Source organism: Miniopterus schreibersii, assembly GCF_964146895.1.
Source record: "Miniopterus schreibersii genome assembly, chromosome: 10".
In the NCBI taxonomy this organism is placed as follows: domain Eukaryota; kingdom Metazoa; phylum Chordata; class Mammalia; order Chiroptera; family Miniopteridae; genus Miniopterus; species Miniopterus schreibersii.
Window position 1 is genome coordinate 11,021,595 of NC_138110.1, and position 24,915 is coordinate 11,046,509.

The 24,915-nt window shown below is 46.4% G+C and overlaps 1 protein-coding gene and 1 pseudogene across 2 annotated transcripts in view; one reads left to right on the forward strand and one right to left on the reverse strand.

Annotated features, from left to right (window-relative positions):
* The first annotated feature begins 7,059 nt into the window (after positions 1-7,059).
* The window catches only part of APMAP (adipocyte plasma membrane associated protein), a 36,203-nt gene continuing 18,347 nt past the window's right edge, over positions 7,060-24,915 (forward strand). The window contains exons 1-2 of the mRNA XM_081148625.1: positions 7,060-7,297; positions 22,493-22,609. Coding sequence (XP_081004751.1) covers positions 7,206-7,297; positions 22,493-22,609 — 209 coding nt within the window. The 5' untranslated portion in view covers positions 7,060-7,205. The remainder of the gene's footprint in view (positions 7,298-22,492; positions 22,610-24,915) is intronic.
* Positions 16,052-16,798, reverse strand: LOC308562476 (synaptonemal complex protein 3 pseudogene; annotated as a pseudogene). Its single transcript has one exon. The product of its transcript is annotated as a synaptonemal complex protein 3 pseudogene (transcript).

A 24,915-nucleotide genomic window follows, 5' to 3' on the forward strand; every position in this document is an offset into this window, starting at 1 on the left:
AGAAGATTCCAATACCTCTAGCTAGCCCCAGCCTCTCCTCGGGAATCTCCAGATCTGTTTCCAGCTTGGATGCCCCAAAGACACCTCCAACTCAGAATCGAGGTTCACCATCCTCCCTCCACCCAAGCCGCTGTGTCCCTCATCTCATCACATCTGTCCCCTTCCATTCAGACCATGTTTGGCATCGCTCTCTCCCACTGTGTCCTATCCATTACTGCATCAGCTGGTTCCAACCCTGACATCTTGCTCACACACCCAGCCAAGCCCAGGTGATGGTCCCCTGAGCAGTATCACGGGTCCTGTTGCTGAGGGGGCCCCCAAATCATGACTCTGCTGAGCTCCAGGGCCCCCCCACTCTGCACTGGCCTGGGAGGTGTGGGACCTGCTGGGTGGGAAATATCCAAGCGACAGCTGGGTATTCATGCCCACAGCTCAGGGCTGAGGTTTGTCTGGAGGGAGATTTGGGGTCAGCTGTGGGATAGGAGGGGCTCACCCTGGGCAGAACAGTCACGTGAGAATATTAGAAAAGGTCGGACGGACCCTGGGAAGCACCCCCTCAAATGTTTCTCAACCAGCCAGGGGCACAGGAGGGAATCTATTTACATGTATGCATACGTACGTACACAGGTACACATGCATACATATTCACATGCACCTACACATGCACATACACATGTCTATGCACAGCAATGGATCCTTAGGAAGCGCTCCTTGCATTTGGCCAAACTGGTGTATTTATAGCCGCCTGTGCTTGCCCTCAGCTGACGGATGAGTGTAGCTCCAACGGGAATGTCGGGTGATGTTCTCCTGTGTTATCAAGGAAAACAAGCTGAAGATGTTTGTGAGAACGTCACTCCCTCGTTAACGATGTGAGTGGCTCCTTATCAGGTGGTCGTTTTCTGAATGCCAGATGGCATTCCTCAGTTTCCTGTAATGTGTTCACATTGTAATGGCTGCAGGCAGTTTTTTAAAAACAGACACAATTTACATACCATAATATTCACCCAAGACACACTCTTAAGTTTAACCTCTGCTATTAACATCTTCCCCATCACTGTCTTAAGTCTGGAGACAGCAGGCGCTGCGGAAAACAAATCAAGCCCTGATTTGGTACATTTGCCAGTTCCTGTGCTGTCAATATTCTCACCACAGCCCATTTCAAGCTGCCAACATGGTGTCACTCCCCACAGGGATGGGAAGGGCTGTGTGGTGTCACCTGCTCTATAATATCGCCTCCCTACAGGTGCAATGGGTAGAAACAGCCCCAAGAGCATAGGTAAGGAGAATAATTCCAGGCGGCAGGTGTTTGCTGTCAATTATGTGATCGCGGGGCTGCACAGTTCACTGTTGACGGCGGCTGCGTTTAACGCCTGGCCTGCCAAGGCCCTGGAAACTCAGGGATGTGCCCTCACAGGGCCCCCGCTCAGCAAGGGGAGCCCACCTTTGAGGGGGGGGCTAAAGGGAAGGACAAGAAGGAAGAAGGGGCCAAAGAGGAAGGTGACGCCAAGAGCAGCGCAGCTGGGCCCTGGGAGCTTTAGGGAGCTGTCCCCCTGGTCCAGGCTGGAATGTGTCCCCACAGTGCTGTCCCCACACAGGGGCACACAGAGGCCAGGGGCTGTCTGGAGGCTGGAGACTGCCCGGGCTTCTCTCCTTCTTTCCTCGTGTGGGGATGGCCTTGCTTGGGGTGCCTTTGGCCCGTCCCTGCTGGGCACTGGGTCTCCTCTCCCAGGGGTAAACCTCCCTTTGCTACAGCCCAGTTCCCTTTGCAGTACAACCTCATACCCACTGTGAGCCTAAGTTGTGGGTCCTTGGTCACCATCCGCACTCCCCATCAGGGAGTCATGAGCAAGATTGTGCCCCTGGTGGGTGCCTTACAGCTTTTCTTGTGCAATCGTTTAACAAGTTTCATTGCGTGCCCTTGTATCAAACAATCCCCAGACACATAGCCATGTGGCTAGGTGTGTGCGAGGAGGTGACATTTGAGCCGAGGTCCTGTTGATAGGAAGCAGTAGCCATTAGAGGAAAGGGAGAGAACTTCCCAGGCCAGTTCTGAACCCTGAGGGGCCCTATTGAGCGCAGGCTCCCTGGGAACAGAGAGAAGGGGCTTGTGGCTGGGCCATGGGAGTGAGGGAATGTAGGAGGGGAAATGTTCAGAGAAGCAGCTCCAGACCCAGGGGCCGGAGAACAGCAGTTCCTCCCTGCCACTCAGGTGAACGGGGGCCACTGTGCACCCCTAGTTTCCTGTTTGTTTCTTGAACTTGGGATTCTCACTAAAGATGGTAAAAGTCAGCAAACAAGATAAAACTACCGGGGTTGAACTTTGGATACAGGAACTTGATGTTTGTTAATGTGCTGCAGCTTCTAGTGGGCACTGCCCTGCTGGTCCTCTCCTGCTTTTGCCAACACCCTCCGCAGTCACAGTCCATCAGGGCCTTTCCAGCCTCTGCATCGGCCTCTCTCTCACTGGCCAAGCTGAGAGCCGATACAGATAAAGCCCGGGCCCCACTGAGACAACTGGGGCAGATCCCCGGGACCCCTGTGCGTGCTAGAGATTAGGGAGCGCGGCTCTAACAGACAAACCGGCTCCACTGTTCTTTCCTATTACTGGCCCAACCTGATTTATGTGTGATTCTTTAGCCGAAAGAGTAAGACTCTGTGGTGGGGGTGGAGGAGCGAACCACCTGGATGCTGGAGATAAAGTGGGTCCAGGCACAGCCTGAATTCCTGGCATCACGGCCTCAGGTGCGGTGGGCAGTGCGGGGCAGCTCTTCGGCTGGGCATCGCCTGTGCACACACCCAGAGGCCTGTTTGAGTCCTTGGCCCTGGGTGTCTTCAAACTTGGTCACTTGTTCAGGTCACAGAAGTGGCAGGTGCGTGTGGGCATCATTAGTAGGAGGCAGGAAGTGTCACCAGGGACACCTGGTTGAGAGGGCTCTGGGGAAGTCCTGTGGAGGGTTGGGTTTGGGGAGGCGGAGGAGGGGGAGGCGTCATGACGGAGGCGGAGTGGGAGTGGCAGGTGAGCACGCTGTAGGGTGCCACAGCCAGCAAGGGTGGAGGTGGGAGGCCTGTGCTCCACCCGCTCTGTCCCCTGGCTGTGTGTGTGTGACCTTAAGCAGATCGCTCCAGCTTTCTGACCCTCAGTTTTCACATCTGCAAAATGGAAACACACTTCTCCTCCACTAGGTGGCTGAGTGTTAGCAGGACGTGGGGGATCAAAGCCCAGAACAGTATCTGGAGGATGAGGCTCCATTTCAGCTGTAGGTTGGGAGCAGTTGAAGGAGGTCAGCAGAGGATTTCAGATTTGACAGTGGGAAGGGAACAGGGTGGCCCGTGGCTGCTGGCGCTGGGCGGGTAGGGCTGCACTTTCAGGGTGAGGCCTTCATTCCGGAGAACAGTCTCGACAGCAAGCAGGCTTCCCCCCTGTCGTGTGCCTGACCCTTGCGCCTCTCTTCTCACCCCAAAGTAATTACTTTAGTGAGCAGATCCTTTGTTAAAACCCTGGGCAGTTGAGGGAGGATCATAAACGGGCATAATGAGGTTGATGGATGTGGTGGGTGGCCACTGTCACGCAGGTCAAAGTTGGTTTGCTCACTGGGGTCCCCTGTGTAGGACAGAGAGGCCGGTGGCTCCTGGGCTTCTGTGTGGTGTCCTAGCTTCTAGCCTAAGAAGGGTCTGCGCGCTGACTCCCAGAATCCTGAAGAAACCCTGTGTTACTTGGATCTGCTGGTTTTAAAGACTTTCCTCAAGACTTTGGCTCCTGATGTTGAAGTTGGAAGTGTTTTGAACCTTTCTAAACATGACCACTTATTTTTCTTTGTCTCTGTTTTGGGCGAGCTAAGGCTCCTGGAATTCCATCTTTTAGAGTGGCCACAACTTGGGACTGCAGCAAGAATGACCCACACCGAGAGAGTCTATCTGTATGTCCAGGGAAACCTCTGTGATGGGGGCTTTCTGAGCACAGTGGTAGAGGCTTACTTGGGGGGAGCACACCTAGGCAAGCACACCTCCCTTGGAACCGGATCCTTGCCTTTGTGAACCCCCTTCCATCAGGAGGCGTTGGGGGTTGTTTGGGTTGTGGGAGGTGAAGGTGCACAGTCTGGTGAGGGTAGAATGCAAGCTCTGGGGGTGCTGGTTGGGGCTGTGCCAGCTTTTGGGGTGGGAGTGGGGGAAGGGCACTGGCTCAGCTGCAGCTGGCACTTGGAGCTAGGGCTTCTAGGACAGTGTTTCGTTGTTCCTGTTTGTTTCCCCTTCTCCTTCTGGAGGCTCAAGACAGTGGGGTGATTGCTGTGGGCCTCACTGTGGGGTCACACTACCCTGCCTGGTGCCTGGTCCCCATCAGGACCTGCCCAGGTCAAGGGCCACTGGAATGAATCTGGGGAAGGTTGCAGAAAAGCCTCGCAGCTGGGCTGGGAAAAGGGCATCCCAGCCCTTTTCCTCCTTCCCCCCCCCCCTTTGGCTGGGGGCAGCCCCTGGCCGACTGGGCAGGAGTTCACACTCATGATCTTCGTTCACATTCATGGTGGCCCTTGGCTGTAAAGCCCGGGACCTGACACCCAACGAGCTGCAGGACTCTCAAGCTCACGCAGCTGGGAAGGTCCGAAATCGGGTTTAAACGCAGCTTTGCCTGGCTCTTTGGCTGTGCCGAGGACCCGGGTCTTCCATCCCCGTCTGAAGGAGGAGGTGAAGGTACGAATGGGGCTCCTGCTCCGCAGCACTAACTTGGGGACAGGCCCAGAGGCCTGTATGTAGAGACTGAACTCCGCTTGTGCAGATAATATGCCCTCTCACTGAGCAGGGCCATGTGTTCCAGATGTTGTCCCCCCTCCACCCCAGGAGAAGCAGACACACATTAAGTGTTAATACAGCTCAGGAGGAGGGGACTCACCAGCACCAGGGGTTGCAGGTGGCCTGGAGGGATAGTGTGGTGGATCATATAATCCACTTACATTTTCTCTTTTGATTGTAATGTATAAAATAAGGTGCAAAATTGTCATTTTTTCTAGAGCACTTTCCCAATCTGTTGAGGTTTTGCTTCCCAGCAACTGTCGTCAGTTTGGCTCAAATAAACTCATAAAAATTGTCTACAGCTGTGAACATTTGTTATGTTAACACTGGTGCCTGGCTAAAATAACCTGTGTAACTAGCCACCTGGAAATTAATCTGAAATTCCAACAGGTCAAAAAGGAATGTAAGGAGTGTTTTGTTAACTGGTCAGCATTCATTAACAGACTAGCAGTTCTGCCTCTTTCACTCTCCTGCTGTAATTTAATTTAGAATTTTTTTCTTTTCACTTTTATAAACTTTATCAAATGTCTGTTGCAATCATCACAAAACAATTTTGACACTCAACAGCTGGCCTTAACCATAGGGACATTTTCTAGCCTGTTTTCTCCTTGGCCGGATCTGTTCAGACAAAGTGCTAGGGGCGGAAATATTAATCGTGCTCTGTTAACCATGACTTTTAGCTATTGTTATAAGAAATATTAATCATGCTCCATTAACCATGATTGTTCTGTTCTGAGTAGAGAAAGCACATTCTAACCTGGCTGAGAGTTGTACACCCCAGGACATCTGGAATTCGGTCCATTCTCCTTGACTGCCTATGGTCATGGAAAGATTAACCACCTTGTTGGTGAAACAAATCGGTCCCCAAGAAGCCCTACCCTTTTGTAAAACCCCAGCCTGCATCCCCTCCACCCAGAGGTAGAGGCGCCCCACAGTTTTGCCACCTGAACCCACATTTCCTCTAACCTGTACACCCATGCTTAGTCCTTCTGCTCACTTTCCCATGTAATCTTGGTCCTTATACCCAATATAAGCAGCTAGCTTATGGGGGGAGCGGGGTTAGAGCAGATTTTTGTGGATGGCCTCCTGCTCTCCCATACTGCCGGCAGTTTTAGAATAAATGCTCATATATGATTCAGCCTTGTTTCTGCTCAATTGGCTCAAGTCATGACAGGCAGCAGGGACCCACTGTGTCCAGTTTCAAAAGTACAAATTTTAGGTGTGGGTTGTTGCCCCGCTGTACCTCTGTTGCAGGGCAGTGAAAAGCTAGGAAAACCCCAGGGCAGGAGGACTAGGGAAACTGAGACAGGAAAGTGAAAACAAGGCCAAACAGTGTGGGCAATGTGCAGCTGTCTTGTAAATAACAAGCCATTATCTTCCCCAAACCAAGGACACTTAAGAGCAAATGGTTACAAGCATCCCTAACCAGGGACTGCAGAAAAGAAGGGGGAAAGGGGAATGGAAAAACGGCAGTTTTACTCCCAAAGTGGAAAAGCCAGCAGGCTCAAGGCTTGGCAAGATAAAATTACCACGTGCTTCTCATGAATTCTGGGAAGGCCACAACCAAGTAAAAACAGACCTCAAGAATTAACCAGTGCCAAGGTATTCAGCAGACTGATTTTGAAACTTATAGACAGGAGGGTATATAATGCCTCAAACCGCCACCCAACCTGCTCTTCAGATTAGCTTAGAGCCCATCTGCATTTCATAAACCAGGTGTCTAGATTTGCTTGCTTTAATTGCTGTAATAAAATTGGCTTTATCACAATGCACTCATCTGGAATTTTCTCATTTAAATCACTTGTATGAGAAGACAGGAATTGAGGTTGGGGACAGCCGTCCCCCTCTGACTCAGGGGGCTGTCCATAGCACTTCTCTGGTGTCTGGGAGAGGCGCCTCTGACACCTCTGAGAATGCGAACTTACTTTTCACACTGCCTGTGGGAACACAGGTCTTTGACATCAAATGGGCTGCACCATCCTCTTTACCAACACAAACCACCACAGGTCAGCGCTGGCGATGTGCACAGTCGTCATTGAGCACCAGAAATTGAAATGAAATAAAATGAAATGAAATGATGAAATTGAAATGAAATGAAATGAAATAATGAAAGCAGGCAGCCCGGGGCTGTGCTGGGCAGCGCGCATTTGCCTCCAGAAGCCCTAGGCGGCCACAGAGCTCACGGGGGGGGGGGGGGAACCCGAGACGCCACCTGCAGGAAACCGCCCGGAAGGCCCGCGAGTGACACTCCGGAAGCCGCCCCCTCTCCGCGGCTGGAAGAGGCGGGGTCAGAACGGTCCGGCTCGCGCCCAGGCGAGGAGGGGCGCCGCGCCCTGTCCTCTGTGCCCCGCAGCCCTCTGTCAGGCGCTTCTCCCTTTTGGGGCCGGGGCCAGCGGGCGGGCGGCGGTGACACCTGCAACATGAGCGAGGCGGCCGGAATCCGGCAGCGCCGGCCCCTGCGGCCGCAGGTCGTCGCCGAAGACAGGCAGACCCCGGAGGCCAAGGACGGCAGGTAGGCCCGGCCCCCAGACTGGGTCCTGGAGCGGGGCGCTCGCCCCCCACGCACCACGAGGGCAACAGCAGCAGCAGCAGCAGCAGGGTACATGCGGTGCCAACGCGCGGCCTGAGCCTTTGTCATTGGGTCCCCCGCAAAACTCTTTGTACCGGGGGTGGGGGGCTCGGACCAAGAGGATGCCCCTGCCGGGCCTGGAGGCGTGGGGCCCGTCCCCGCCCCGTGGCGGCGTTATCCCGGGTCCGGGCCCGAGGCCCCTCGCACCGCACCTGCCGCTCCTGCCCAGCTTCCAGAGCGGCGGTTTCTTTGCCTGTCCTTCCTCCCCGGTCCTCTGCGCGCCGCCCCCCGCTGCTCCCCTGCCCCGGGAGAGCCACCAGCCGCCGCCCTGCGCCCTCCCGGTGCCGCGCTCGCGCCGTCCCGCAGGGATTCGGAGAGGAGCTCAGGTGGCGCCTGCAGAGCCCGCTCTGGAAGCGCCGGCCTCTGCCCTTGGCCCCTTCTCTCGCTGCGCGGGACCAGCCCTCACCTCGGGAAAGAGCAGGGAACAGCAGTCGTGTTTGCGAGAATTCAGCTTTGCAGCTCTGATAGGGACAGAGAAGCCTAGGAAACTGTAGTTGTTGATGCCTGATGAAAGAAATCTCCGATTTTTCGCCTTTGCTTCTTCTCCCAACCTTCCAGAATTTAAGTATGCTGGGTTTTAGCTGAAAACTGAAGCGTGATCCTTAAACATTTATTTTAATATAAAATAAACTTCTCTTTTAAATTTTGTGTCCTGAGTCTGATAACTTGGAGTATTTTGGTATTAAAAATACCAAATATACATCATGTAGGCCCTGTATAGATGAAGTTTGAAGTTGTGGAACTGATTGATTTATAAGTTGATAGTAATAATGGAAATATTTATTGGTGTGCCAACTGGTGTGGTACATACTGAATGAGGGACAGTTTTTGCCAGGACAAACTGAATTTATTCATTGATAATAATAAGATGAACACCTCTGAATGAGAGCTGTAGCAGAGAGGAGTGTTTTGGCTCTAGAAAGGCGATTCAGTGAGACTTTCTGGTAATATCTGACTTCTGGGCTCAGTGGAAAGGGGGAATAGGAAGAGTCTTGACTGTAGGGTGACCAACCATCCTGGTTTCCCTGGACTCAGACTTGGAAGGATGCAGGACTTTCAGTGCTAATCTTGGCAGACCAGGGCAAGTGGGTCACGCTATTGACTGTGGACAGCCTGAAGCCATCCTCTGCTGCTGATCTAGGAGCCTTTGAGAATGGTCCTGTAAGGACTGGCAGTACTTTACCATAGAAACGTATATATCTATCTGTGATGGTCTCTTAATAGTGAGTTTTTGTCAGCCATCTTCCTTTCTACATTTATTATCATAATACTATAGTTTTTTAAAAGTTATTTTTCTTATGTGATTCTCCTCTATTTTTCATTTTTTTGTGGTCATGTTTAATAGTTCATCTAATTGTCTTCTTGGTTACCTTAAAAGCTGAGCACTCATCACAAGACAGAAAAGCATTGTGTATAGTGGGGAGAGTAAAGGAATCTGAAGGAAGTAGAAATGTGACAACTGTAGAATTAGCCTCTTATGTGCTAAACAGAATAGAGAAAGCCTTGGAAGATACATTATTCAATTAACAGGAGGAGGACAGTAGAGTATGTGGAAGGGCACCTGACAATACCGTGGCTAACTCCTGACTCTTGGCATGAAAGGTGACGTTAGCTCTCTTTCACTGAGGAGGTCATTGAAGTCCGTGTGAGCAAAGTGCTTTATGTAAAGGTACAGATACTGGAGTCAAAAGAGAAATGAAAATGAATGAAGAAGGGTAGAATTGGCAACTGGGCAGTGACTGGGAGCATATTCTGTTCTTGAACTACAATGAGGAAGGCAGGCATTGAGTCCTTTTACTCAGTGGGGAGCCCAGATGAACTAAGCACTTTAACGTACTGTTGCAAGCTAATAATTAGTATTATTCAGCATCAGTTTCCCCAGGTGTTTTAGAAACTATTGTTAGAATGATTGTAACACTGAAAATATTCCTTCTCTTTTGAAACATAGCTCTGTCTGGGAAGAGAGAATATCTATTTAATGTCCACGAATAACTGTTCAGGACTGAAGAGTGACCACACTGAAAATTTAAGAGCTACTTTCTCAGTAGCTTTTTCTAAAGGATTTTAGGCTAATTAAACATCTCTACTTGGTCAGTTTTCCTTTTTAAGACTGAAGAGTAAGGGGGAGGCAGTGTGGAGGAACAGACGGGGCTGTCATAAATTCATGAAGTCATGAGGATTTAGGAATCTGGAGTTTTCTTCTCAGCCCCTTTCCCTTCCCCAGTGCGTGTTTTCAAGTCGCTCTTTTATTTTTTATTTTTTGTTTTTCATATTTATTACACACAGAAGACATGATGCTAACATAAAGCCCTACATTCATCAGCCACCAGCGGGTGTTGTGTTTATGTTTTTGTTTTGTTTTTAATTTATTTTTAAATTTAAAAAAAATTTATTTTTATTTAAAATATTACAAATGTCCCTTTTTCTCCCCAATGACCCACTCCACCCCGTCACACCCCCCTTTCAAGTCCCTCTCCCCACCATTGTCCGTGTCCTTGGGTTGTGCATATATGCATATAAATTCTTTGGTTACTCTCTCCCCCTCCACCCACCCGCCCTCCTCCAACCCTCTGACATTCCTCAGTCTGATCTATGCTTCCATGTCATTGAATCTATTCTTTTCATCAGTTTATTAAGTTCTTTAGATTCCATGTATAAGCGAGATCATGTGATGTTTGTGTTTCTCTGCCTGGCTTATTTCACTTAGCATAATTTTCTCCAGGTCCATCCATACTGTCCCAAAGGGTACGAGATCCCCCTTCTTTATAGCCGCATAGTGATCCATGGTGCGAATGTCCCACAGCTTTTTTATCCACACCTACTGCTGGGCACTTGGGCTGTTTCCAGATCTTAGCTATTGTCAACTATGCTGCTGTGATCATAGGGTGCATATATTCTTTCTGATTAGTGTTTCAGGATTCTTCGGATATATTCCTAGAAGTGGAATCACTGGGTCAAAAGGCAGCTCCATTTTTAATTTTTTGAGGAACCTGCATACTGTGTTCCATAGTGGCTGCCCCAGTCTGCATTCCCACCAGCAGTGTACTAGGGCACCCCTGTCTCAACATCATCCCAGCAGGAGTCATTTGTTGATTTGTTGATGGAGCCATTCTGACAGGTGTGAAGTGATACCTCATTGTGGTTTTAATTTGCATCTCTGATGATTAGCAACGCTGAGCATTTTCTCCTGTGTCTCTTGACCATCTGTGTGTCCTCTTTGGAGAAGTGTCTATTCAGGTCCTTTGCCTATTTCTTAATTGGGTTGTTTGTCTTCCTCTTGCTGAGTAGTATGAGTTCTTTGTACACTTTGGAAATTAGCCTCTTATCAGATACATCCTTGGGAAATATGTTTTTCCAGACTGTGGGGTTCCTTTGTATTTTGAGGCTGTTTTCGTTTGCTGTGCAGAAGCTTTTTAGTTTGATGTAGTCCCATATGTTTATTTTTTCTTTTGTTTCCCTTGCCCTAGGAGATGTACCAGTGAAAATTCCACTAAGTGGGATGTCTGTGACTTTACTGCCTATGTTTTCTTCCAGGATTTTTATGGTTTCAAGTGGCTCTTTTAACTTCTTAGTTGTTTTCAGTGCTAAAATGAAGACATCTACAGTCTAGCAGCCCCAGTATCAAGGAATGTGAAAAACGAACAGATTTAAGGTGCAGTCACTTAAAAAGACAGACTTTGTTGCTGTTTGACTTTCTCAGTTTCCAGAGATCACTTTGACACCTGGGGTTCTGGTCCCCTGTGGATTTGGGGTTCACAGGTTTCCCACAAAAGTCACAGGTCGTTTTAATCTCAGTGTGTCAGGACTTCAGTCCACGATTTGAAGCTCTGATGTCCCGTATACAGAAGGGGTTAGAGAGCGCCTTTCATATTTGGCTGGCGGAAGTACAGGATTTTGTAAATTGTGGTCAAGCCAACAGTTATTGCATTACCGGAATTATTCTCTTGCCCTTAGAGACTGTAGGAAATTTCAGGGTCAAGAGATTGGGACAAACAAGTTGGTTTCCCAGACTGTACCTGGGAAGGAAGTTGTCAGCTTTCCTGAACGTGTGAGCACAGACTGGGAAGGGGATATGACAGGTTTTGTCGTTGAAGTGGATAGGGGTAAATGGAGTGTCCTTTATTTAAGTCCCCGTCATGCAGGTGTGCATAGGCAAGGGGCACACGTGGAGGAAAGGCGGAATTGTAGTTGACTCTGAGTTTGCAGGAACCAGCAGTGGAGATGAGCCTGCCAAAAAGCTAATGAACCTGGGGATAAAATAAGTGTGCCTAGACCATGGGTACAGAAACCGCTGCAAGGAACTCTGCACCAGAGTCAGGGACTCCGATGCCTGCAGGGAGCTGCGGTCCTGGTATTTACTGAAAGCTTTTTGTGTTCCAGGCCCTGGTCTTAGCATCAGTCACATTGGTTCTTGTACCAGCCTGATGTGGTCCTGTCTGCAGCAACCGTGAGGCTGGGCAGAGCAGAGTGTGTGCATGTCTGAAGATTGGAAACCCTTGTGCGGCCACCCTGCAACTTTGGATTTCATAGGGCCAGATGTGCTTTTCCAAGAGAAGCTGGAAACCAGATTTTTTTCTGTGAAATCCTTTGCTTTTCAGTTTTGGCAGTTAAAGGCATTTTGTGAAGTGACAGTTTATGGTTTAGATTAGAGCTTTGCCTTGAGTTGTGGGCACCACATTTTATGGGAGACTTTGACAAACTCGAAAACAACCAGAAAAAGAGACTGTTCTGCAAGCCCCACCATGTGAGGAGCTCCAGTAGGACTGGGGATGCTTTGCTTGGAGAAGAGAGAACCGAGGGCGGTGTGACTTCAAACATGAGTTCTAGGGAGGGCTGTCTTGGAGGTCAAGGGCTTGTTGCTCCCGAGGGCAGAACTGCAACCAGTTAGTGTGAGCAACGGGTAGGTGTGTTTCTCAGAACATGTTGCATGCGATGACCTGAACAGCTAAGGTCCCTGTGCCAAAGACTTAGGGAATGCTTTTTGTTCTGGCCTTCTTGGATCTCAACCATGCATGCTGACAGGCACTTCCCTGACCTTCAGGGCTCTGTGGGATCTGCCCCTGGCAGTGGGCCTGACCTGTTCTAGCAGTTTCCCCTCACTCACTGTACCTCAATTTCCCCGTTTTGGTTATTATGCCTCTGTGGTCAAGGCTTGGGAATGGAGTCTTTAAGTTAACGCCTTAAGGCATGCATGCTTCACTCATATGCCAAGTGTTTGTTGAGTCCTCCTGCGTTTCCTCTGCTTGCAATGCTTTGTCCCAGATACAGTGGAAACTCAGTCTTCAAACTTAATTCCTTCTGGAAGGTCTGGGGCAACAGTTTTCGGGTGAGGTTTCATAGACTATGCAAAGCAGGCAGGCTCTACATGGCTGAAAATTTGCTTTTTGGGGCTTTATTTAAAAATGATTGGATATGTAAAAATTGGAGTTTGGCACTGGAGGGCCTTTTGAGCTAATGGGTCTCATAGCCTGCAGTGAAGAAATAAACAACCCAGGGGCTGATGCACAGAGATGGTCTGGATCATTTATAAAACGCTCTAGCCCCGTTTCAGGTGCTCAGTAGCCACACATGGCTAGTGGTTGCTGTATTTCTATCATTGCAGAAAGTTATATTGGACAGCACTGCTCAAGGTGTTTAAGTTTAAGGTGCTATTTCTAAAATGTGACCACAGAACTTTTCTTTCTTTTTTAATTGTTGACAGTATTTCAGATGTTCCTCATTTTCTACCTCTATGCTACTCTCTACCCAGGCCCTGCCCCACCTCAGGCCTTCACCACATAATTGTCTGTGTCCATGGGCTATGCACATCTGTATATAAGTTCTCTGGTTAATCTCTTCCAGTCTCCTCCACCCTCCTCCCCTCGGAGATCTGTCAGTTCCAAGCATCCATGCTTCTGGTCCTTTTTTTTTTAAATCCTTACCTGAGTGTATTTTTTCCATTGTTTTCAGAGAGAGTAGAAGGGAGGGCGAGAGGGAGGGAGAGAGAGAGAGAGAGAAACATCGATGTGAGAGAGATACCTCGATTGGTTGCTTCCCCCATGCACCCCCAACCGCGGCTGAGCCTGCTACTGAGGTACATGCCCTTGGCTGGAATCGAACCCAGGACCCTTCATTCCAAGGGCCATTGCTCTAACCACTGAACCAAACTGGCTAGGGCACTGGTCCTATTTTATTCATAAGTTTATTTTGTTCATTAGATTACACATGTACGTGAGATCATGTGATATTTGTCTTTCTCTGACTGGTTTATTTTGCTTAGCATAATAATCCCCAGGTCCATCCTTGCTGTTGGAAAGGGTAAGAGAGAGATTCTTCTTTTTTATAGCTGCATGGTATTCCATTGTGTAGATGTATCACAGCTTTTTTATCTGCTCATCTACTGACAGGCACTTAGGCTATTTCCAGATCTTGGATATTGTAAACAATGCTGCTATGTACATAGGGGTGCATATATTTTTTCTGATTGGTGTTTCGAGATTCTTAGTATATATTCCCAAAAGTGGAATTGCAGGGTCAGAAGTCAGTCCTATTTTTACATTCTGTAAGAAATTCCATATTGTCTCCCACAGAGGCTGTAGTAGTCTGCATTCCCACCAACAGTGCACTACGATTCCCTTTTTCCCACATCTTTACCAACACTTTTGTTGTTTGTTGATTTCTTGATGATTGCCCTAGGAGATGTATCAGTGAAAACACTGCTGTGTGAGATGTCTCAGATTTTACTGCCTATGTTTTCTTCTAGGATTTTTTTTTTATAGTTTTACCAATAATACATCTGATAAAGGGTTAATTTCCAAAATATATAAAGACCTTATACAACTCAACTCCAGGAAGGCAAGCAGTCCCATTAAAAAATCAGCAAAGGACCTGAATAGACACTTCTCCAAAGAGGACACACAGATGGCAAATAGACACCTGAAAAAAATGCTCAGCCTCACTAATCATCAGAGAAATGCAAATTAAAACTGCAATGAAATATCATCTGATACCTGCATGTGTGTATTGTGCAGCTTTGTGACGAAATGTTCTGTAAATATCAATGAAATCCATCTGATCGAGTGTGTCATTTAAGGTTGCTGTATTCCTTGTTTTTTCTCTGGACTGTCTCTCCAGTGATGTCAGTGTGGTGTTGAAGTCCCCTACTATGACTGTATTGCTGTTTCACTCTCCCTTAAAGTCCTCTGTGAGTTTTTGTTATATATTTAGGTGCTCCTGTATGGGTGCATATATGTTTACCAGGGTTATATCATCATTTTGGATCGTTCCCTTTAGTATTATGTAGTGACCTTTTTTTGTCTCTCTTATGGCCTTTGTTTTGAAGTCTATTTTGTCAGATATAAGTATTGCTACTCCAGCTTTGTTTTTTTGTTTCCATGTGCATGGAAACAATTTTCCATCCCTTTATTTCCATCCTGGGTGAGTCCTCTATTCTGAGGTGGGTCTCTGGTAGACAGCATATATATGGGTCATGTTTTCTTATTCATCCAGGCACTCTTTGTCTTTTGATTGGAGCATTTAATCCATTTACATTTAAGGTTATTATTGATAGGTGCTTATTTTTTATTATTTTAATTCTTTATGCCTATGTTCCTTTCTCTCTGTATTTCTTCTTTTTATAGCAATCCCTTTAACATTTCTTGCAATGCTGGTTTTGTGGTAGTAAGCTCCATTAGCCTTTTTTTTATTTTGGTCTGGGAAGCTTTTTATTTCACCTTCAATTTTGAATGATAGCCTTGCTGGATAGAGTAGTCTTGGTTTCAGATACTTGCTTTTCATTACTTGGAATAGTTCATGCCATTCCCTTGTGGCCTGTAGTGTTTCTGTTGAGAAATCAGCTGACAGCTTTATGAGAGCTCCCTTGTGGGTAACTGACTGTCTCTCTTTCGCTGCCTTTAAGACTTTGTCTTTGTCTTTAGTCTTTCCCATTTTAATTATGTGTTGTTTTGGTGTGGGTCTCTTTCGGTTCAACTTAATTGGAACTCTATGCTTCCTGAGCTTGTGTGACTTTTTCCTTTACCAGGTTAGGGAAGTTTTCTGTCATTATTTCTTCCAACTTGGTCTGTATCCCTTGCTCACTGTCTTCTCCCTCTGGAATCCCTGTGATGTGGATTTTGTTATGCTTCATGTTGTCCCAAAGTTCCCTTAAACTGTCCTTGTGCTTTTTAATTACTTTTTTTTGTTGCTCTAATTGAGTAATATTTTTCTACCATGTTTTCATATTTTCTGACTCAATCTTCTCTTTGCTCTAACCAACTGTTTATTCCTTCCAGTGTATTTATTTCAGATATGTCATTCATTTTTCGACTGACTGTTTTAGTGGTTTCTGTGCCTTTTTTTGGTTTTTGAAATTAAATCATTATTGCTAAGTTAGTTGACAAGTATTAGAAAAATTCACTATTACTATTAAAAGACAGAAAGCTTGGTACATACAATTTAGGAATTGCTGCTACTCACATAACTGTTTAAATTTTATTTGGAGGTTAAGAAGAAGAGGAGACTTGGACTTACGATAATAATTAACACAATGTAATATTTTAAACTAGAATTTTTAAGCCACTCTAATTACTTACATGCCTCTTAGCTAATGTTATAATTGTATCATATTACTTAGGTTCAAGTTCTTCCTTCAAAGAGTCATCAGAATAACATGGATTGAAGAGACTTTTGAACATTTGCCATCTCCTGCTGCTGTTTTTTAGTTTTAGTATCATTACTTATAGTATCTATCATAATTTGTTTTTGCAACATAGCCATTTCTTTTTTAAGTTCATTTTGTGCACCAGTAAGTAGAGTATCATTATTCTTCTGCAAGTCCTTCACACTCTTTATGAACTGCTCATATAACTGTTTAATGGTTTTCAGTCTCTGGCTCTGAACAGCTCTAGATTGTTGAAAAATCTTTTGTTGCTGTCAAAACAAATTAGCTAGTTTTTCTTCTTGCTCCTCAGCTTTCTACACAGCTTTCTCCCACTGCTGAGACAAAGTCAGAAACTGCTGAGAATATTCCTGATTAAGCTTCTGCCTTTGATCTTGTTGGGTTTTCCAAATATGATCAATTTTTTGGTTACTAGATTTGAAAGAAGCCTTGATATACATTGCTAGTCTTTTTTTCTTTGCAAGAAGAAAGTTGTCTATGTTAGCTCCAAATTTTTCTAGCATATTTTGTATTTCACCCCCCATATCTTCAGTGACTCCTGCAGAAATCCTCTTCTCCCCAAGCTTATCAATTGGTGGAATCTTTGTGTTAGTAGCATCCTCCTCTGAACCACTCAGATCTTTTTTATCTTCTTTCTCAAAGTTATAGGCTCTTACAGCCTGATCTTCCATTGATATCTTCCCAGATTCCACCATATGTTTTCTTCCAGAAGGCACCATATTTAGATGTTTTCTGACTGAGGCACACACTTTGCTGCCATGACGCTCCTCTCTCTATGTCCTTTTTTATGCTGTTAAGCATTCTTAAAACCATTACTTTATACTTTGTTTCTGATGAATTGCTGCCTCCATTTCATTTAGTTCTTTTTCTGGAGATTCCCCCGCGCAGATTTTAATGCCTACTACGTTTGCCCTTTGGATCTGCTGTTGGAAGTTGCTGGGTTTTGCTTCTGTGTTTCCTGAAGCTGGCACTTGGGCCCGTCCTAGGCCTCCAGGGAGGTTCTCTGGTACAAGCCATTGTCAGTTGCTGTGCCTGCCTGGCCTTTGGCATCCTGTTTGAAGCTTGGCAAGCGAAGTCCCAAGCAGTCTGGCAGGCAGGCCCTCCAGAGCCCAGGGGCTGGGTCTGCCTCCGGTCATAGCCCTTGAATGTCCCAGCTCTGATCTGCTCATTTTCCCCATGGAGCTGCACTCTGCAGAGGTGGTTTACTCAGCCCCAAGTTGGGCATAGTGCCCTGAACCTGTAGAAGGGGTGGCGGGTGCTTCCTCTCCTTCCCAGGGCTGAGCTGACTCAACTCACTGGGGAGTTCACATGGACCTGCTTCCCCACAATGCAGCTGTAGCGCCCACACATGCCTGCCTGTCTCCCGGATAGATGCTCACCCAAAGACACAATCCTAATACCTCAGCTCTGTCTGGCTCCCTGGCACCCTCTTGCTGCCACACCAAGTAGTAGGGGATCAAAAAAAAAAAAAGAGACTGGCAGTCCAGTCTCTTCACACAGCTGGCCAGCGGCTGTGCGGGGTCTTGGCCCAGGCTCCAACAGGGCCAAACATCCAAGACCTCTGCACTGTCATACTGAGTAGTACTGCTCAGATTTCTAGCCCAGCACTGCTCCCCTTTGCCTTGGATCACAGGAGGGTGCAGACTCAGGAGCTCTGCATGTGGTGGGAGGAGTGTTGCCTGTGCATTTGAGGTGGGCAAGACCAATCCTCTTTCCTAAGGCACATAGACCAGCCCCGTCCAACTCTCTGCCCAAAGTTCCTCCAGAGAATAGAGAGCCTGTCTGAGTGACTGCTGGGTGTGCCAAGCAGACCCCTCTGCCGTCCCTGAGCTCTGTTGCTTGGCTGCTCCAGTAGTCCTCGATTGAGCAAACTTCCCAGGCTGGTGTAACAAAGAAATCACTCCTTGTCTGGGATGGCGCAGTGTGTGTTTCCCAGTTGGGCCTACTTCCCACTGATTCCCACTGCCTGATGCTACACAGGGCTCCCCCTCCCTTCTCTGTTGCTCTGGATTGGGGATTCATGTGTGGGGCTGAGACTCCACACTCCCAGGGGACCCGGGCTGTGCTGCTACAGTATCCTTTTTGCTTCCCAGCCATGTACCTGCATGAGTTGGCTCTCCTTCTCCATATCTCCTTCTATCTTTTCTCCGAGTTCCCAACTCTCAGTATTTTAGATCAGCTACACTTCATCTGTTTTTTTCAAGACGAGTGCTGTGCAGTTTAGTCACAAGTTTGGTCTGGTGTTGGCAGGAGGTGGACTGGGAGCAAATGGATGGAGCTTCCAGCTACTCTGCAGCCATCTTCCAGAACTTTTCAATGGAGGGTAGCTAATGATCAGCTGGTGGGGTATTGATAGACTTCTTTCACTGGGGAGGGAGTTAGATAAGGTTGGTGGTACCCAGGAATAACTGGGAAGAATAAAAATTAAAAAAAAGATTTCCCAGGCCCATGCTGGACCTGCGCAGTCAGAATCTTTCCCTTGTTTCAAGTTGCCCCAGTCATCTGGTATAGGTGATCCAGGGGCCAGCCAGTCTTGGGAGCACTGGAGTGGGTGGCCTCTAAATTCTTCAGCTTTTTATAATCTGATTGTAAGAGGGCATTAGCTAGATCTCCTGCAAGGGTGGGCTATGTGGTACACAGGTCATCATCCCCTACCTCTGGTTGCCTCTCTGGTTGTAAGCACTGTTGCTTTTAGTCCTAGCTTGACTTTTATTTTTATTTTTTTTGAGACAAGTGAGCCTTTTATCATTATGTGAAGGGGCAAACCAAATAGCTAAGTAGGGTGTCACAAGCTCTAAATCAGATTACTACAAAATTTAGATTAAAAAGATGTAAGCAACAATATGGTAAAAGAGTTAACTATAGAAGTCTAAGACAAATAAGAGGGTTCTGTTTTATGTAGAATCATGTTAGGGAAGGAAAAGGTAAAGTAGTCAGTGTCACCAGTTTGTTAATGACAGCCCTGTGGTGACAGATTGCACAGTGCAGCTTCCCCGAAGGGACTGTTCCTCTGCCAGGGTGGGGAGGGTGATTACATCAGCCTCCTTTAAGGACAGTGACCCTACTAGGATGCCCATGCGGTCAGTCCTCACCACCGACAGCTGTATATTTTCACCATTTGTCTCTCTTTGGGGTTCTACTTTTAAAAGAACCACACAAAGTCTTTGCTGTCATTTTTACTTATAAATAGTTATTTCCATTGTGTTGAAAGACTTCAGGCTCAGTCGTGCTTTTTGCAGTGATCTGTGGGAAAGCTACTCATGCTTTCTCTGTCCACTTCTGTTTGGAAAGCGTAGAGATACACAGTTCCACCCAGTTACCCATGTAAAGCACATTGCATGGCATGTTCTTATTGTCACTGTTTTTATCACTGTTTTTGTCATGGTCCTTACTCCTTTCCTCCTGAGGACCTCTCAGGTTGCATTAGCCTGCTGTTGTGTGGGTTCATAGCTGATCTGTGCATTTTCACAAACTGTAATCTTGATAGGCATCAGTCAGTCGCCTTTAGACGAAGTTTGTGTGGCCCTGGGGTTTGGACACAGGGCTGGGAGGGAGGGGTTATCCTATTGTTTTTTTTCCCTTCCTGCCCACCTGTCCTCTTCCAGGAGCCTGGGCTCTTTTGGCCTTTCCCTACTGGGTCTGTAGGACTGGACCACCTCCTTTCCCAGCTAGCAAGAGGGTAAAGACTGACAACTTGGCATTTTACCTGGCCAGGGGTGAATTCTGAACCCACAATATGAAGAGAAGGAAGTTTGGAACAGCATTTGTTTTTCCTTTTATTAGAAGGAAAAGAGACACATTAGGATTCTCATTTTCAAAGGGGAAATGTCAAAGGATAAGAAGAGCTAGTTAGCATTGTCCCCTATGCTGTCCTGCTCTGGAGGAGAAAGTAGCAAGAAGAAACCAGGCTGCACCTTCAACTGTGCTTGGAAACACTCTCAGCTTAACTGTCCTGTTTTATCATGTACAAGTTTTGCTTTTCATATCACTGCAGGAAACAATTCAACCAAGCTTTCTACCGCCGTGTAACAAGGATCTGCTTCCCTCTAGTTTCCAATAACTTATTCCTGACATCTCTTGGAGCCATCACCAGCAACACCTCCAATGTCCACCTTTTTGCTAACAGTCTGTTACGGACTATTTAGATATTCTCTAAGACAATGTATGTTTCTCTACCATGCTTCTTGCTCCCTTCCTTCTGAGCACTTGCTAGCTGAGTCTTTAAAGTTTTTTGTTTTTTTTAAATATATTTTTATTGATTTCAGAGAGAGGAAAGGAGAGGGAGAGAGAGAGACAGAAATATCAATGATGAGAGAGTCATTGATCGAGCCCACAACCTGGGCATGTGCCCTGACCAGGAATCGAACCCTGATCGCCTGGATCCCAGGTCGACGCTTAACCGCTGAGCCACGCCCGGCTGGGCTAGCTGAGTCTTTAACATCCATGTTTCTACTAACAGTCTGTTCGAGAAAATCTAGACTGTTTTCTGTCCTGCTCCTCAGAATTCTATCCTCTACCCACAGCCCGATTCCAAGCTACTTGCACATTTTAGGTATTTGTTACAGCAGCATCTCACTTCCAGGCAATAAAATTAGTTTAATGAGAAAAATGTATTAGTTTTGTATGGCTCTGGTGACCAATGATTACATACTTAGTGACTTGTATGATTATCTCATAGTCCTGGAGGTCACAAGTCCCAGACAGGTCGCCTTGCTGAAATCACGGTGTTGCAGGGCTGTGTTCCTTCACTGAGGCCCTAGGGGAGAACCTGTTTTCTGCCTGCTCAGATTGTTGGCAGAATTCACACACTTTTCAGTTGTGCTGTCCCAGATGTCTGCAGGGAGACGTGCTGTGAAAGCCTCTCCCTCACTCCTTTCTTTTATTACCTTTGCCTTTTATTTCCACCTACCCCTATAGAAACAGAATGGTTTATTTTATTTTCTGCTTTGTCATTTAATAAAGCCATGCCTGTTCAGAACTGGACAAGATGTTAGGTTCCCCACCCCACACCCTGTTACACAGCGGGGAGCCTGTGGCTCTGGGTGAAGAGACTCAGTGTACAGTGGCAGCTAGGCTGGTTATTGGGAACTTAGGACTGTCATCCAGACCCAGGTTTCTGTGTGGAACAGGTTCATGCTGCAGAAGATTATCCTATTATCAGATTATCACAGTCAAGCAAAACACAGCCCTTAAACCATTTGTTTTGTTAGGTAAGTGTAAGTCTTGATTTTTTTTCTTTAACTCACTTTTAAAAAATATGTATATATATTATTGTTGATTTCAGAGAGAGGAAGGGAGAAGAAGAGAGATGATGGGAGAGTCATTGACCGGCTGCCTCCTGCATGCCCCCTGCTAGGGATCAAGCCCGCAGCCCGGGCATGTGCCCTGACTGGGAATCGAACCACAGTCTCCTAGATCATAGGTTAACGCTCAGCTGCTGAGCCACACCAATCGGGCTCACTTTTTTTTTTTTTAAATAGAAAAAGATTCTCCATCTTAGGAGCTCATGATTTCATTCACTTTAAGTTAATCTTGATATCAAGTGTTTAGTAAATTTGAGTGCACTTAATGTAAGCAAATAATGATCTTGTAGAGTTTATTTAGTAGCAAGAGGCTAAATGTGTTCACTTCTTTACCAGATGGGTAATGATGGTTGTGAGGATCGTTTGAGGGGAATTTTATGCACCGTTGGTCTTTTGTTCAAAAACTTAACGCAAGATTCCCAAGCCAGCTTTCATGTCTTCCCAGGGCTTTAGTGAGGACCTGGAATTGTAATTTTATAGATTCTTTGTAAAAAACTATCAGTGTCTGTCAGTCTCTTTGAGGTGGAAGAGCTGGGGTTTCCTTTTCAGTTCTTAAAAATGTGATCAGCAAAGGGCTGGAGAATCGGACTCTCAGGAAGCTGTTTTTCTTCCTCTGCTTCATAAATTTGTTTCTGCCTCTTTTGTTCATGGAACATGCGACTCTTCGGGACACAGCATACTGAATGCTGCTGCTTTGAATCCATGTACCAGGAAATAGTGGCTTTTGGGGAACAACTGCCTTCTCTGTCGGTCAGCCTGTCTCTCTTCCCTTACTGCAACTTGGTATTCCCATTACTTTTTGTGCTTATCAGTGTTTTGAGTTTTCCCTCTTTTAAAACTGCTAGAGAATTCAAGATATAGCCTATCATACTATCTGGAAAATAGCTGATAAGAGTGCCCCTCACAGTGGAAGATTAAAGAAAAAAGAAAGAACAAAAGCATGTTTGCCAATCCTAGCAAACAGTGCTAAAGTTTAATCATGAGCCACAGAAGTCGATGTCCTCATGGTGGGTACTCTGGGTGAGAGGGCTGCTTCTGCCTCAAGGGCTTTAAAACCAGCTGAGCTTGTCCCTGTCTGAACCTCTGCTGATTGCCTTTGTATGTGTTTCATTTCGGCAGCTCCTTTAGTGGCAGAGTTTTCCGAGTGACCTTTTTGATGCTGGCTGTTTCCTTCACCGTTCCCCTGCTTGGAGCCATGCTGCTGCTGGATTCTCCCATCGATCCTCAACCTCTCAGGTGAGCTGCCCCAGCAATTTTTGGGAGGGGTGGCTCAGCAAAATATAATAGGCTGGGATGGTTTCTAGAGTAATTAAACCAATCTGATCTAAAAGGTAAGTTATGAGAAAGAGAAATTTGTGATTTTTTGGGCCCGTGTTTTGTTGAATTAGATGTTCCACAGAATATATGCATGGTATTGCCCATGTTATTGTTTCAAAAATAAAACTGTGCAAACCAAAAACAAAAATCAGAACAATCCCAAATGAGAGAAGCTTAAGTATTAGACATAGTTAACCTGAATTCATATGCAGGGGCAAAAGCACACACAAACAAAGGTTAAATTTAAGTTACCTTGTTTAAATTTTATAAATAACTGATTTTTAAAAACCCTTTTACTTAGTCACCTCTTTTTCCTAAGTTACTTTTCATCTTTGGGGATCTGTGAGTAACACAGTCCATTATAACTTGAAAAAATAGTATACATCTAGGGAGTCCCATAAAGTGTATTCACATTTTTAATTTTAGTAATACTGAGCCAGGCACTTATTGATGTGATTTATGACACTGATATCAAGGTGGTGTAAAGAGGGTTGTGCGGTCTGGTTTAACGGGTATCTGTTTTCCCTTGCAACTGCTCAGAGGGTTGAGCTGTGTGAAGTTTATTTTAATTGAGAAAGGTCCACGTCTTATTATAGAGTAAATATAATATATATAACTGTATAATGTGTTGGTGTTTTGTAAATAAAACTTAACGTTTTATATTTGATTTAGTTCACTAAAAATGTATTCAGCACTAGTATGCTCAAGGCAGGTATCAGTTAGATACAAAGAGGACACAGTTCTGACGTTAGATTGACATACATATAGAAGAGTCAACTTTTTGTTGTTGGATTTAGAATTAGTAAAGCTATACGGTGTTAAAACACAGTTAGCTTGCATAAGATTGAGAATGGGTGGAGGCCTGGGCACTGTAGACTCATAAGCATGCTTGCTCTGTAATTCCTGGTATACCACTAGTTCCTTGCTCATGTCTTTCCTCCCAGGGACATCTATGTTCTCTCTGAGGTGCTTCTAGGACACTCTGAGGGGGGGCTCTTTCTTGCTATCCCCTCTCAACATGTGGAAGGATTTCGCTCAGCTCACCCCAAATAGAAACTGACCTGGACTTTATTCAGTTGGCAAGGTGATAAAATGAACTGTGTCCACAGCTAGGGATCAAACTCTAGGCTGCGGAGCTAGCCTTGGGAAAGGGGGAAAGCAGAGAGAGCAGGTAAAGATGGTGTTTCTGATGGAGTGGGAGGGATGGAGCTTAAGTGACTGAAATCCTTTGAGCTCAATAAAGAGGAATTTATGTGTGGAAAGGGTGGTGGTTAAATTCAGAGGAGAGGTGGGTATGTGTTCATGACCAGAAACTGAAAGGAAACATGGCCCAATAAGGATTTGAAGTTGTGCAAGTGAGTTCTGCCTGGGGAGTAGATGAGCCTGGTGGGCAAGGGAGGAGAAACCTAGTGAGATCAGCGTGGCTGACAGGATCTCTCCCACAGGCTCAGATTTAGGGAACGACTTGCTCAAAAATTGGAAGCATGGGCCCCAAAATGCAGAACAAAAGAAGGAGAGTGGCAGAGAGTGTAAGAACAGAAATAAACAGGTTGGGGGAAAATGCTAATGACAGCAGCAAAAAAACCTTCTTTAAAGCTCTCTTCAGAACTAAAAGAGCAAAGAAGGGGGAGACCCACTGTCTGCAGCAGGTGACAGAAGAGCAGAGCTACTGGCTTATGCTCTGCCTCAGTCATCTCTCAGACAAGGGGGACGCCATAGTCATTGGGATCAGGCCAACTGGCAGGGCGGGAGGTCAGCAATGGCAGTGCCTTTGGGAATCTACTTTTATTATGGGACAAAGTGTGTGTGTGGGGGGGGTCCTCTTCCCCACTGGGTTCTACTGGGGGTGGAGTCCTTATGATATCTCAAGAAAAAGAAAAGAATGTTCTGAGACTCGCACGGGAAAACAAGTGATTTTTATTTGCGTAGAGTTAAATTCCTGGGTTTCTAAAGTCCCATTTCCCTTCGTCCAGTCATAGAAGAAGGGTAGCTGGGGTTTCAGTAAAGTGAGAAGCAAAGCCAGTGTCCAGAGTATCCTTTTCATGTTGGAGCTGGGTCCAGTACAGCATCAAGCTAGTCTCAGTCCATCATCCATTGTGTGTGGGGGTCTGCATGGCCATGGGCCACACAGGAGAATGCAGGAGAGTGCCCATGCAGTGAGAGTCCCAAGCGTCCTGAAAGCACAAGAGAGTGAATTCCTTTGTTCAGGGGATTAAATATCCCAA